At 38.5% G+C, this 13,814-nt stretch overlaps 1 protein-coding gene across 1 annotated transcript; it reads right to left on the bottom strand.

Annotated features, from left to right (window-relative positions):
* Nucleotides 1–506: 506 nt before the first annotated feature.
* Nucleotides 507–11,509, bottom strand: cpa4 (carboxypeptidase A4). Its single transcript, XM_035157718.2, has 12 exons — nucleotides 11,403–11,509; nucleotides 8,010–8,208; nucleotides 6,935–7,016; nucleotides 6,024–6,158; nucleotides 5,808–5,906; nucleotides 5,241–5,342; nucleotides 4,734–4,835; nucleotides 4,048–4,158; nucleotides 3,717–3,807; nucleotides 2,470–2,669; nucleotides 1,557–1,641; nucleotides 507–802 (listed from the first exon to the last, which is right to left on the bottom strand). The coding sequence occupies exons 2-12, from the start codon at nucleotides 8,072–8,074 to the stop codon at nucleotides 615–617; spliced, it is 1,260 nt and encodes a 419-aa protein (XP_035013609.2). The 5' UTR covers nucleotides 8,075–8,208; nucleotides 11,403–11,509; the 3' UTR covers nucleotides 507–614.
* Nucleotides 11,510–13,814: the final 2,305 nt, after the last annotated feature.

Raw genomic sequence — 13,814 nt, forward strand, 5'->3', positions numbered from 1 at the left:
TATGTATTAACAACTGTATCTTCAAATCCTAGTCCTGTCCATTTAATTAACTTTGGTTTTGACTTATGTGGCTAACAAAGCCCAAAGGAGAGTGAACAGATTTGCTTTTGTATAAGTCAGAGGCAAATGTTTATATCGAAATATCCCATCTTTCAACTCAAGTCCTGACTGTAAATGTGGAATGCCAGGTTAAGGCCTATTTCAAGACCCCGCCTATTTAATCCTTAGATCAAACCCCTACAACATAAGAAGAGTTTATTTGGTTATTTTTTAGAAGTCTCACGTTTGAGCAAATAACTGCTCTATAATATCATGGAATATTGAAATGGACAAAGCAGAAATATATTTTAAAGGAGAAGTAAAGTAAAAATCCCAAAACTATATCAGGTGGAAAGTGATTTAAAACTCAAGTCACATATCATGTGCAGTGTTTCTCTACAGATATAAAGTCAAATCTCAAGAAAATCAAATAAAAGTAACACTTGTAGATTGACACAGAGACAAAATTATAGTGTATTTGTGACTTTATTGGTCAGTCTTGAAGTCAGATGTCATACATCCGTGTAGAATACTGAGTAATGATGTATACTCTATTCATGTTCATACATTAGTCATTAATAAGGATGGTCACGGACATATCCCATGATATATTTCAGGGCCTGCCAGGTCTCGGAGGCGGTGGGAATGATCTGATTGGCCGGCAGAATGAAACCAAAGCGACCCGTGTCCCTCAGCTCAAAGGCAAAGGAGTATTTGATGCCCACATCGTAGGACCAGTCAATGCTGCCACCACTGGCTTGATCTGTGCGGAGGGGAAGACACATGATAGTCATGTTAATGGAAACAGCGCTAATATCAATATTAATACTGATATTAGTCAGGCATATTACTGTTATTTTGTTTAGTTGAAGTTTTGTTTAATTAATTAAGATGGGTTTATTTTTTTTTTACTTACGTGAAAGCCAAAGTCATACATTTCAGAGTATTATTAGAGTATTATTAGAAACATTTAGGTGGTTTATTATGGCAATATAAAGATAATTGTATTACTGTTGAGTAAATACTGTATAGAAATGTATTATATTTCATAAGATGTCATTTGCATGTAAAATTTGCGATGTCACTACTAACTACTTTTGATTACATTATAATAAATAATAGTAAAAAGTATACCAGTATTGGTGCGGTCAACTTATTATTATTTATATGGAATTTCCAAATCTTTTACACAAGCGAAAGTAAGAATACTAAAGAATGTAGGTAATCATATTACTGTTTTATTAATGTTGATATGCAATATGGAATTTTAACTTCTATTCATACTGTTGCTTAGTTTATACTTTAGAGAAGTGAATCATTTTCTAAAGGCTGGTCATTTGTATGTAAATGTTCTACCTGCGACATGGCTAGTCACTACTTTTAGGTCCACAGTTAATTAATGTAGCTGACCAAAAACAAAAAGTACACTATTGTACTACATCAGCTTTCTGTAAGGTTTCTAACTTAAGAATTTGAGATCACATAATATGGTAAAGAAGGATGAGAGAGTTACTTACAGATGATGTTGCAGATGCTTCCCACTTTGTACTTGGTGCCATAAAGAACAGCGAGTTTCTCCACTGCAACTCTGCCAATAGAGTCCTACAGGAAGAAAAGAGCACATTATACTGAAGTGAGGAAATGACCACAAGATAACAGTGGGACAGAAAGAGAAGGAAAAAGCTATGAAGTTATTCTTTTTATTTATTTATTTATTAAAAGCTCAGTCAAATGGAAAAATGATAAATGAGACAACCTTGGCAACTTGCAAGGCTGTAGATGTAGACATTCTTTTATTTGTCCACAAATTTGTCTCAAAAAGGTTGGTCAAGCTTTGTTCAGACTGCAGACAAATAAGATTTGTTTTCAAAACGCACAGTAATTTACTATTGATCAGATTGGTGTGTTAAGACACCACCAACCCATCTGCATGGGTTCCTGTAGCAATGACTTTCAGTAACTATGCAGCCACCATCTCTCTGAATTTAATGTCGTTTTTGTGTGTCAGCCCCAAAACACACTTTGAAAAACGACCAATCTCATAATGTGAAAGTGAAAAAAAACCTCCATGGCAGAGGTAATCAATTTGAATATTCCAAAAAAAACAAGGCCTTCATAACATATGAGTAACTGCCGGACAGTTGTACAACTGTGTTAACATGAAGCAGAATATGGCTGAGGAAAGTGAACCAGGCGTACTTAAAGGAGATAGTTATTCATAGGTAGTAATGATGAGTTTATATTTTAACAACCCCAGAGCGGCTAATTTGAATTTGAATCAGATATAACATTTTAATTAGGAAATAAACTGTAAGCCCCAGTTCTATAGCTAGGGGCAAAAGAATAGGGCATTTTTCAATATCCTACATCCTCTCATTTAGAAGCCTTGTTGATCCGACCCTCCCTATCTGCTATTTTCGGCTCTCTTACCAGCTCCTGCTGATGGGGCACGGCTCTACAGGAATAACCGTAGGGGTACATGAGCAGCTGGGAGTAGGCATGGACGGAGATGAAGGACTTGAAGTTGCCGTGGCTCTTGATCAGGTTCACCACGTTCTTTACTTCGATCTCGGAGTGAGCTGAGGGGCCGTGGTAGGAATCGGAGCAGGGGCTCTTACTGGCGCCAGGACCTGGAGGGAAGAGTAGAGAGGGAGACGGATCATGATGAATAAAAGTGCTGCAGAGAGGGAGAAATCAGCAGAATTTCATGAGCGATCCAAGAGGCCCCATTGGAGTTTCACAGTCCATAACGTACCTGTTACAAAAACATTTAATTCAGTTACATAAAAGGTTCCATTCTACCATAAAGTCTTATTTTATCATGCCTGTAATGTTGAGTTTTTGTTGACATTGTCATCCCTGCCAGCACTAACTGACTAATTCTAATACATATAATTTAATTCATGGAGCTATGTTTCTAATACTCTGCCCTTTCTTCTGACAATCCGTTAAAACTGAACTTATATTATATTTGCAAAGGTCTCATTTGTGGCAGAGCTGTTGTATTGGATTACAACAGCTTGTACACATGTTCCTAACAAACTGGCTGTGTTCTCGTGTCCAAAAATGTTCATTGTTTCACCTTGTAAGATGAGGCAAAGCATAAATACTTCCGACATGAGTTTTGCTCAGGTTGTTCTTATTATCAGGGAACTAATAACAACAACACAAACAATTCATATCAGAGACCAAGGCATTCATGTGTTAACCTGAAACATGATGAGGAATGTGGCAGGGGATTTCTATAACTGTGTCTGCAAAAGAAATATTCTTCTTTTTGTATAAACACCATCTCCAGGTAGTAAATATGTTTTTTTGTTGTCTTGGGAGTATGAACTGTTATTTTTCATATGTGTAATGTAGACTGTATGTTTGTATTAAAATATTTTTTTTTAAAAAGGAAGAGATAAGAGGACAGAGGGGTGTTCTCTGTCTGCTTAGTGATATGACATAGTTTCTGAGTTGAATTTAGTGTTTGGATAGACCACGTACAGAGTATATCGAGTATATGTCACATTTTAACAGGTTGAGATTGAATGACTAACTATTAAAATGTTACATGAGTTGAAAATCTGTGTATATATTGTTTAAACTTAGTGTAATGTCACAAATACCATATCAATTCTCTGTGGGCTGACCATCAAAACAAAGTGTACACAAAGTTTTTCTGTACTTACCCCCAAATCCAGCATCCCAGTTCCTGTTGGGGTCGACTCCACGGCACGCAGAGCCTGAGGTCCTGGAGCGGGTCTTACGCCACATACGGTCCTGTACGTCAGACAGCTTCAGTTAGTATCTATCACCATTTGATATTGATTTCAATATAACATGAAGAAGAACAATATAAGTCAAGTTCTACTTCTTGAGAAAATCAATTGTCCAAAAAATTGCTCTGATTGTTATCATGTACCCCTCTCAAAATGTCCACCTTACACAAAAACCAAAGTCAGTGCAAAGATGACAGCTTATACAAGTTTAACACACTCCTATTGAGTGCTGGTGACATACGTTGGTGTGGGTGTAAGCGTAGCCGTCAGGGTTGGTGAGGATCAGCATGTAAATGTCCATGGTGTTCAGGAGGGAGGTGAGGGAAGCATCTGTGGTGTATTCACTGGCAATCTGAGCAAGAACACAGGGCACTGAATTTAAAAAAACAATATTCTCAAAAACAGAAAGAAAACTTTGATATGTTATGCATTTTATGTGACTGTAGTGTATGTAGCAGAGAAGGAAAATAAGATTATTATCAAGAAGCTACTGAGGAGAAATATAAAGTCAAATGCACTAAAAAAAGGAGATTTATTAACTTACATATAATTAAAGTACAATTATTAATATGGTTGTCACTAAATATTATTTACTTTTCTCAATTAATCAATACATTGTCTAAAATGTGGAAAAAATGTTTTGTCCAACAAAACTAAAACACAGCGATATTAAATGTGTTCAATCCTTATATTTGAGAAGCTGGAAGCAGTGAAAGTCAATAAGATAAATAAATAAAATAAAATAAAAGTTAATGAAAATAACACAAACAATCAGCTGTCAAAAAGTAATTATTTTGTAAATTAATAAATCATTTCAACTCTATTTACCATATTATAACTGTATCTGTACAGCCCTTTTTCTTCTGATGTATTTCTTCTGTTAAGCACAAATCAGTTCAAAAACATAACATCATCCTGCTGTGGTACCTTGTTAGCTGTCCACACTCCGGTGGCCTGTGACACCCATTCCCTAGCGTGGATTCCTGTGTCGATCCAGATAGCAGGACGCTTGGTGCCTCCAGTGCTGAACTAAACATAGAGGAAATTCGGATTAAAACCCCACTGTTTTACTGCAGCCATAGAACTGTTATCTTGGACATTGAATTCCCTTCAGCAGTTGTGTGATATACAGTGGTTTTAATGAAGCATGATGTCTGCAACAGGTTTTTATCTCTCCTTATGAGCTACGGATGAAGAAGCTGGTTAAGAGTCAGGAGACGTATGCACAGATGAGACGCTGATGAACCTACAAATTACAGTGTCAAACTCACACCTTCATTGTATCGACTGTGGGCAACATTGACTTTCCAATATCAGATTTTTCAGTTGTGCTTTAACTTATTTGTTATAATGAAAAAACACAGACATGCAGTCCCAAACATTACAATCTAATTATTTTAGTTGTGTGAGGTGTTAATACTATTATTATCTTACCTTGAGCACGTACATGGGCCTGTTCTCATAGGATCGCCCAATCTCCTCTTTGGTGACCAGCTGAGGGTACTGAGCCACCAGCGTGTCCATCCAGCTGTAGATCTGTGAGGGAAGTAGCATTAAAATGCAATGAGAAGACATGTACTTAGGTCAGGGGTCAGTAAAATCCTGGGCTTCATTTCAGTGCTGTTCACTGGGGGTGGGGCATTGTTTTACAGGTGAAATGAAAATATAGGGCTGAATATTTTTATTATGTTTTAATTGTCTTCATTCATTTAAATTATTTATTAGGATTGTATATGATCTTCCTGATGAGGAACAGCTTAGGTTCATATTCACTGAATCATTAATTATATTATAATTATCACAATAATTATTTAAAAGCAAAAGATAAGTAAAACCTTCTGATAAATTTCTGTATTCGTATAAGTTTCATTTTACCCAATATCTGACTTGATATAACTGACTAGACTAGACTAATATAATATAATATAATATAATATAATGTAATATAATATAATATAATATAATATAATATAATATAATAAAATAGTGTTTATAGCCTACTGTCTCAAGAGGATGATAGGCTCCAAAGTTGAAGCTCCTGGTGCTGCGCTCCTGCATCCGGTTCATCTCCATCTCAGCTTTCTCCTCATCAAGAACCTCCTAAACGTGCCATGTATGACATTTTAAAAAGATCAGCATCATAATCACTTCATTATCAGGGTCAACTTAAAACCTAGGAGACAAGTAGCCACAAGACAGCACTGATAAATGACAAACCTGCATGTTTTCAATCACGACGGTGAAAGGGATGGCATGGGCCTGGAGGTACTCCTTCACGGAGCTCAAACTGGAGCGTGGCACTCGGATGTCGACAGGAAGCTCAGTAGAGACTGGGTGCAGCCAAAAGTCCAGCTGGTCAGACAGACAATACGGAGTCACAGACTGGACACCACCAAGGTATTGGCTTGAAGGTGAAGTGCGCTGAGCAGAATGTTGTTGTTGTTTTTTAATTTCTCAAATAGATCCAGTGAGCATGGAATGGCAAATGGTAAATAAAGATATTATATTATACTCTTGATTAAGGATCTCCACATTTAAAAAATCCAATCTGAGATATTATAGAAGTTCACTAGAGAATCTCTGGCTATAGTGGGATTTAGATTCATATGTGTCGTGTTATTCCTTTGATTCAAGTTATATTCATATATGAATCTAAATGATCTAATGCTCAAGTCAACTAAAACAAACAGTTTCTAAATTCATAATCAGTTGCTGTTCTATATGTATGATATGTATTTACTATATTTGCTTGCTTCTGAATCCACATTAAACTTACATCTTCTAAACATTTAATATATAGCACACAATCATAAAGAGGGGAGGTTAACAGCCAGCAGTGAACAGGTCTCTGACAGGAACATGACTCTGTTAACCTTCAACAGACAGAAACTCTCAAGTGGATTATTTCAAGCTGAACGAGGTTTTTGCCTTCGGCTCTTTTGAAAGTTCGTGGGAAAGCTGTTTGGCACAAGCAGCTGAGAAAACCTGAGCATAGGTGTTTGCAGTATTACTGTGTGTGTGTGTGTGTGTGTGTGTGTGTGTGTGTGTGTGTGTGTGTGTGTGTGTGTGTGTGTGTGTGTGTGTGTGTGTGTGTGTGTGTGTGTGTGTGTGTGCATGCGTGTGCATACCTCCCACTCCTCTTGGGTCTCCATGGCCCGCAGGAGTTGGAGATCTTCCTCCGACCGCACATTGACTCTTAGGACCTGATCTCTGGAAGAAAATCAATTCAGTGTGAACGATTTTATTATATATTAAATTGTTTATAATGTTTCTGCATGATGCTCGTAGTCATGACAGTTTACTGAGTTCAACAATAGAGGTTGATATTGAATTCATTGCTTTGTTTAGATTGTGCAGAACAGCTTGTACCCAGACTCATGATTCCCACTCTGCTGTCTTTATTGAGAGTGTAATTATGACTTGATCCACCTCAAAAAGAATCACGTTCTACCCATTGAAAACCAATGGGTTTTATTTTTCATGCTGAACAGGGAGGAAACATTATCTAACTTCAACTTCATCTATACAGCAGTTTAAACACAACACTGTTGATTCAAAGTAACACATAAATAACAGCGAAATTATAAACGAGACAAAAAGGATGGGGCGAGGCCATTTAGTGCCTTGTACACAAATATAGGAATTTTAAAATCCTGTAGCTGACAGGAAACCAATTCTCTCATACTTTTATTCATTAGCTGAGACTGAATCTTCTTATTGTAAATTGCAGACAGAGTTAATGGATTCTGAAAGTGTATTCTTATAATTGATGCTGTAACTTTAATCTCTGGAATACTAGTTATTCTATTTGCAGAAACACATATGTTTACTGTGTAGCAACATTTTATTTTTAAATTTCTATTGATCATCAGCAAAGTTGCTCATAGCAAAATTACATTTGAATTAAATTTTAGATTTTCTGACAACTGGAAATTGTTGTTAGGTGCCGCATGTTGGCCTGATTGAAATATCCTTTATCTTATCAATAACATAGTATTTAGATCAATAAGAAAAGAAAGGTTAAATGATAGGGGGAAATATTTAAAGCCCTGCCAAGCTTTAAATATCAATGGTCACATAAAGTAAAACTTTGACGACCTCTGTGCCAAGAAAGGTTAGAAGTCAAATGTTGAGGTGAAGAAAATAACCCTAGAATGAAATCAATATGATCGTTCCTTCAGCAGTGTTCACAGATAAACTCACCCAGTGAAAACCCTCTCAGCTGCAGCTGCAGCCACAAGCACCAACACCAACCAGAGACCTCTCATCTTGTCTGTGTGTCCAGACCACAAGAGTGTTCAGGCATCAGATCTCCTCGTCTCTTAATACCACCAGCAGACAGGTGGACCGTTCCCACGATGCAGGACAGAGTTACTTCACTCTGCTGCTGATGACACATCCCCTGTGTGGAAAAAAAGGTTATTTTGAGGGACGAATGTGCTGAATGAGCTTTGTATAATCTGCCCAGAGCTCAGCTGCTGATAGTGGCAGTTTCCCCAGATATTCTACTGACTTTAGTGAACTCTGATGCAATAACTTTGAGTATTACAGGGCTGTGTGTCTTCAAGGTGAAAGAGAAACATGGATCAGCCCATAGGCTCCTGGTCTATTAAATTAATATAATATGCATTAGCTGGTTATATGTGTCCTAAATCCATTAAATCTATGATTTACTCCTGGGTTGAATATGAAGTCATTGGTTTTATGGCATGGACTGTGATGACAGGCTGCAGTTACTATGAAGTTGAGTTAAGTTTATAGTTTTTCTTCTATTCTACTGGGGGAATGGCAACAGGAAACCATCTGCATGAATGAGCTAGCCTGTCCTGTCCCAACAGAGTGGTTACTTCTGTGTTGACGGCTCCGTCAGTATCAGGTGGATTTCTGCTCTGCCCTATACCTCTCCCTGATCATTTCAACCAACATCGCAGACTTTTGGTGAAAAAGCACGTCTGTGGGCTCATTTTGCACCCCCGACCAATGCACTGCCCTGAGACGAGGAGGGGGGAAAAAATCCACAACCACAAAATATGTCACAACAAGCACAATTCATCAAACCCTTTTATACGCCGTCCCTGTCTCTGAGGAATATGCCCCCATATATCGGAACACCAAGGTCAGCAAGTGAAGACCCTTATTTATTTCTACTGTCTACAGCCAGGGACATAAAGACATTCTTTTCACAGCTTTGTGTTTCAGAACTTGACAAGTTGACCTCAACCCTGTCAAACAGCAGTGGGATGAAGCCGAGGGCTGACTGTGAGTCAGACCCTGTGGCCGAATGAGAGTAAAGCATTTTACCAAAATCTGGTTGAAAGCCTGAAACCAGAAGATAAAATTCCCATTGAATTTAAATGAGATATTCCACAATAACAAATGACCATAATGTTCAGATGTGCTCATATAATAATAAGATGTAACTAAGAGATTGCAAGAAATACTCACAAAAAAACAGTAGGTGGCAGTGCACCATCACATTTATATTACAGCACAGGAAATGTTATTTCCCATTTATGTCTTCACTGAGTGACATCTGATTTAGGAGGCTGGAATTACCCATAACCTTCAATTATTGATCACACAGTGTATTAATCACTGTCATTGTTAGAGTTGTTGCTTATGGACGTGTGAGGGCATCTTTTAAAACTGCAGTATCACTAGAGCTGCTTTTGACAATTGATCAATTGTTTTGATTCCCTTTAAATCACAAACATCAAACTAGGTGGCTTCTTGATTAAGAATAAGAGTAACAGGTTTGCTCCTCTGTTTTATATGATTGTGAAATTAATATTTTGGCTTTTTTGATGGTTGATTGGACAAAATAAGATGTTTAAAGATATTATCTTGGGCTATTAAGGAAATTGTGACAGTCACACACCTTTCAAACACAGGATACTATACTGAACACTAACATCCATATATATCATATGTAGATTCTAAACTACAGTAATATCCACAAACAAAATCTGGAAGGTCATAAGTCTTGTTGTGAACAAGTGACTGTTACACCAGCTTCCAGCCCCTGATGATAATAGCATGTGGACATGTGTAGTAGAAGAGCACAGGTGTTATTGAACAGTGATGGTGGGTCTGTGCAGCTCACGTGTGACAGTGTGACAGAGAATGTGTCACAATGACTGCTCCATAAAGCCCCATAAGCACCTGGTATGTAATGTCCTCCCAGCATCTTCACAATCCTAATCATGTTTTATCACGCAAACACAATCATATTTTATTACCGTTAGCAGGGGGACCTGAGGTTTGTGTCACATTATTCATTCAGATATCCGCTGGTTGATACTAGAGAGTACATCTCACAGCCTCCATGTTCCATCAGCTGCCGTGACAACCCACCAAAGCCGACCCCTCCACTCAGAATTAATAAAAAGAGGTTTTAACATGTCACTTCCCTTCCTTTTCACTGCAAAACAATCCCACGAGCCAAAGTGGGAGAAGGGGCTTTAATAGGTAGGGTAGGATACAGGGGACGTGGGAGCTGAGCTGGGGCTTTCCATTTTTCTCAATGTGGAAATTATTTATTGCTACTCCTGCTGCATGAGTTTAAAAGTTTAATGTCCCCATAAAAAGTGACTTTACATGCAAATGTGTGTGTTTTTCCTCCCTCTTTCCTCCCCTGTCATGTGCCTCTAAAAGCTATATGAACAAGGCACCTCCGACTAGCTTGTTCCACATGACTTCCTCTGCTGCACTATAAATAGATCCATTTACATTGCATTTCATGGCTGAGCTCCCTCTCAATATTTCAGAGGCCCACCAGTAAATTGACCATTAATCATTTATTACTCACTTGTTCCTCTCATTTTGCACATAGCATATGTGTAGATATTGCAGAGCCTTTGCCAGAACAAGATTAGTTTTTTTATTATCTGTTTTGTTGATATTTTCTGTCGACACGCTGCAGCACGGCAGAGGAAAGATGACTAGAGTTGTGCGCTGCATGCTTTCATGTCACCTGAGCACATCTCCCTCATGTGACTCATGTCTAGTCTGGTGGTCAGATGATTGAAGCACGGAGAAGTGGGTCATCTGTGACTTCCTATTGAGAGGAAAACTATCCCGTCTGATTTGATTACACTGTTGGATACCAGTCTATGATGTGCAACGAGCTCCCTTATTGAGTTAGAGTTGAAATTCTATGTAGAACTAACTTTAACATTCGACAGCAGGTGGGAGTGAGAATGAGAAGGTGACAGTTTCTCTGCTAGTGAAAAAGTGAAGAGTGAGACCGCTGATTTAAAATGCATAAAGAGGCGCCACTAAACTTTCTGATCTATTTAGCACGCAAGTGCTGCCTGTGTGTCTTGTACTGAATACGTTATGTGGACTGGGTCTAGAAAGGTGCTCTGATTAATTCTGACAATAAAAATTAGCAAAGCTGACATAATAAAAACGTCTTAACATTTGTCTTGAGCCACTGATTTGTAAACAGATACATCGCAAAGCAATGACATGAAGCCATAAAATATGAAGATATAAGACAGTGTTTAAAGGAATTTGGGGCTCTGACACTTAAAATGAATCCCAACAACCCTTACCTCAGATAGGTGTTAGAGTTAGGTGCAAAAGTTAACTTACCCAGCCACCAGATACAAAGCAACATCTGTGTTTCAGTCAGTTTCAGTAGAACTATTACACAACTGTTCCTGCCCCCTCCCCCATTTATCCCACCTCAGCTCTCTCCACCATTTCTCTCCTCTCACCCCACCCAGTTGAGGCAGATGGTCGCCCACCCTGAGTCTGCCTCTGTTGGAGGGTTTTTCTCTCCACTGTCACCTAGAGATCGCTCTAGTGGGAACTGTTGTGTTCCTCTCTATAATATTATTAAGTCTTGACTTTACTATGAAAATGCCTTCAGATATTCTATTTTGAGATTTGGTGATATACAAATAAAACTGAACTGAATTGAAAATTCTAATAAAAAAAGGCAGATATGATTTTTTGGCTCTGTTTTGGTCAACACCCTTAACACCTACCTGTGTAGCTGCTAGATGCTGGTTGACTTTGTTCCTCTGCCATGCAGAGCAGGGTTGGTGGCTCACAAGCTTGTCTTGGGTGGGTTGATAGTGTCAAGTGGGTTTGGTGAGACTCAACCCAGCTGCTTTGAACCAAAAAAGATCACACTAAGCTAACATAGGCTCAAAGTTGTAGAAAGCTGATAGGTTGTGTGTTGGTCTTTTCGTATAACACATTTAACTGATCGTTCATGTAAAATTGATGCAGATTTAAGTGTTTAAAAGTGGAGCTTCTGTTTTAACCTGTCATCAGATAGCCCATCTTTTTACATAAGCCAGATAATAATATAGCCAAAATAAAATGGTTACTGTTCTTCACCCTTTTGATTGGAGTCATAACTTTGGCCTATACCTTGAAAGGTAACACTTAACATTTTACAAGAGATACTGAACCAAAGTTATATAGAGGCACAAACATGGCAAAAACTGTTTGGAGCTCATTTATCTCTGAACAATAAAAAGGGGAGGATAAGAACATTTTATATGGAAAAGACTTGGTTATGGCCAAAAGTCTGAGGAAATTCTTTCGCAATGATCTGAGGATCCTAAAGTGCTTTGCAAAGACAGAATCAGGAGACTGAAAACTTCTCTAATTTGTCAAAGTCGGGTAAGGACCAAAGCTCCTGAATACAACTACCAAGGCTTTAAGTGTCCCACAAGTGGGAGGATGTCTTTACGTGGTTCAATGTAAGAATATTATTTGTTTTAAGTAGTCAACCAAATGTGTAAAGCACAAGCCCAATATTTGTACATATATGCTCTGTAAAAACAGGGAATACAATATTTAAACTCTACTTTTCATTAAGCTGCCTTGTTGACAGTTTCCCCGTTCACATTGACTTTGTTAAAAATATGCACTCAGGCGTTTACATGGATCTGTATAAGGATTACATAAGCTCTAAGACAGAGCCGAGTCCAGAGAAAATCCTCCATGGCGCTGTCACATTTACGTTCTCCAATTTTGTCAATTGAGCCTTGATGGAGTCGTACATCTGTGCGACATCACAGATGCAGAGAGAGGACAGGCTCTTGTTGGCTTATTTTGCATCACACGAGGACGAGCAGTGAATGTTAACTGTCCCAAGGGGCATATTTTAATGCTGAAAATCAGCGTTTTCCCTCTTTTTATGTTGTTACTTTTGCATAGTCTAGATGACATGTCACCCTGAAGACTAACTCATTACCTTTCCCTCCCTGTCAACCATCCGACCTAATAGCGAGTTGACAAACAGTCCTTTGGGCTGTTTAACCCTGTCAAGATTCCAGCGCACTTTAGACTTGCTTTTGCAAAATGGGCCACACAGCTTCACAGAAACCTCTGCATCACACCCTGCATCCAAATCTTTCTAAATGTGCTTCTTACCCTTTATATCGTGACACGGATTTCTCCATCTTCATTTGATGATGGAATACTTCATTCTGTGTCTGCTTCGTTGCATCTTTAGATTTGTTTATTACATAATAGTCTAAGAAAAGACTACATCTGCCCAGAAAGGCCTCAGCTTGTGTAAAAATAGAATGGCAAGCACAAAATGATACGGTTATATTTAGCAACACTCCCCCCTCTGCTTCTAAGAATAGCAGGAGCAATGTTTCATATTCGTCCTAAGACTGTGCCTTGTGCTTGCCACAACGTTTCTTTCCCTGTTCGTCCTGAGTCGAGTGGACAGAGGCTGCCTTCTGCAGGGTTGGTGTATGTTTTTGTGCTGCCTGCAGGGTTTCTGAGGTGTGTGTCATCGAAATCTTACACACTATTCCTTATCCCATTACTCATCACCACCTATTTCAGCATGTAGGCATCGTTGATTAGCTTATAAGGGGGAGCGAGGGAAATAAAACTGGCAGAGATGGCAGCTCGGAGAACCAAGCAGCTCCCTGTACGGCTCAAGTGATATTAGATTCATGCTGAGCTTGTTCAAGTCTGCTTTATTGCTTCAGAGTCTCCACACTCGATGCAGGTGGTCCTTGCACTGAC

Source organism: Hippoglossus stenolepis, chromosome 5, assembly GCF_022539355.2.
Source record: "Hippoglossus stenolepis isolate QCI-W04-F060 chromosome 5, HSTE1.2, whole genome shotgun sequence".
Classification (NCBI taxonomy): domain Eukaryota; kingdom Metazoa; phylum Chordata; class Actinopteri; order Pleuronectiformes; family Pleuronectidae; genus Hippoglossus; species Hippoglossus stenolepis.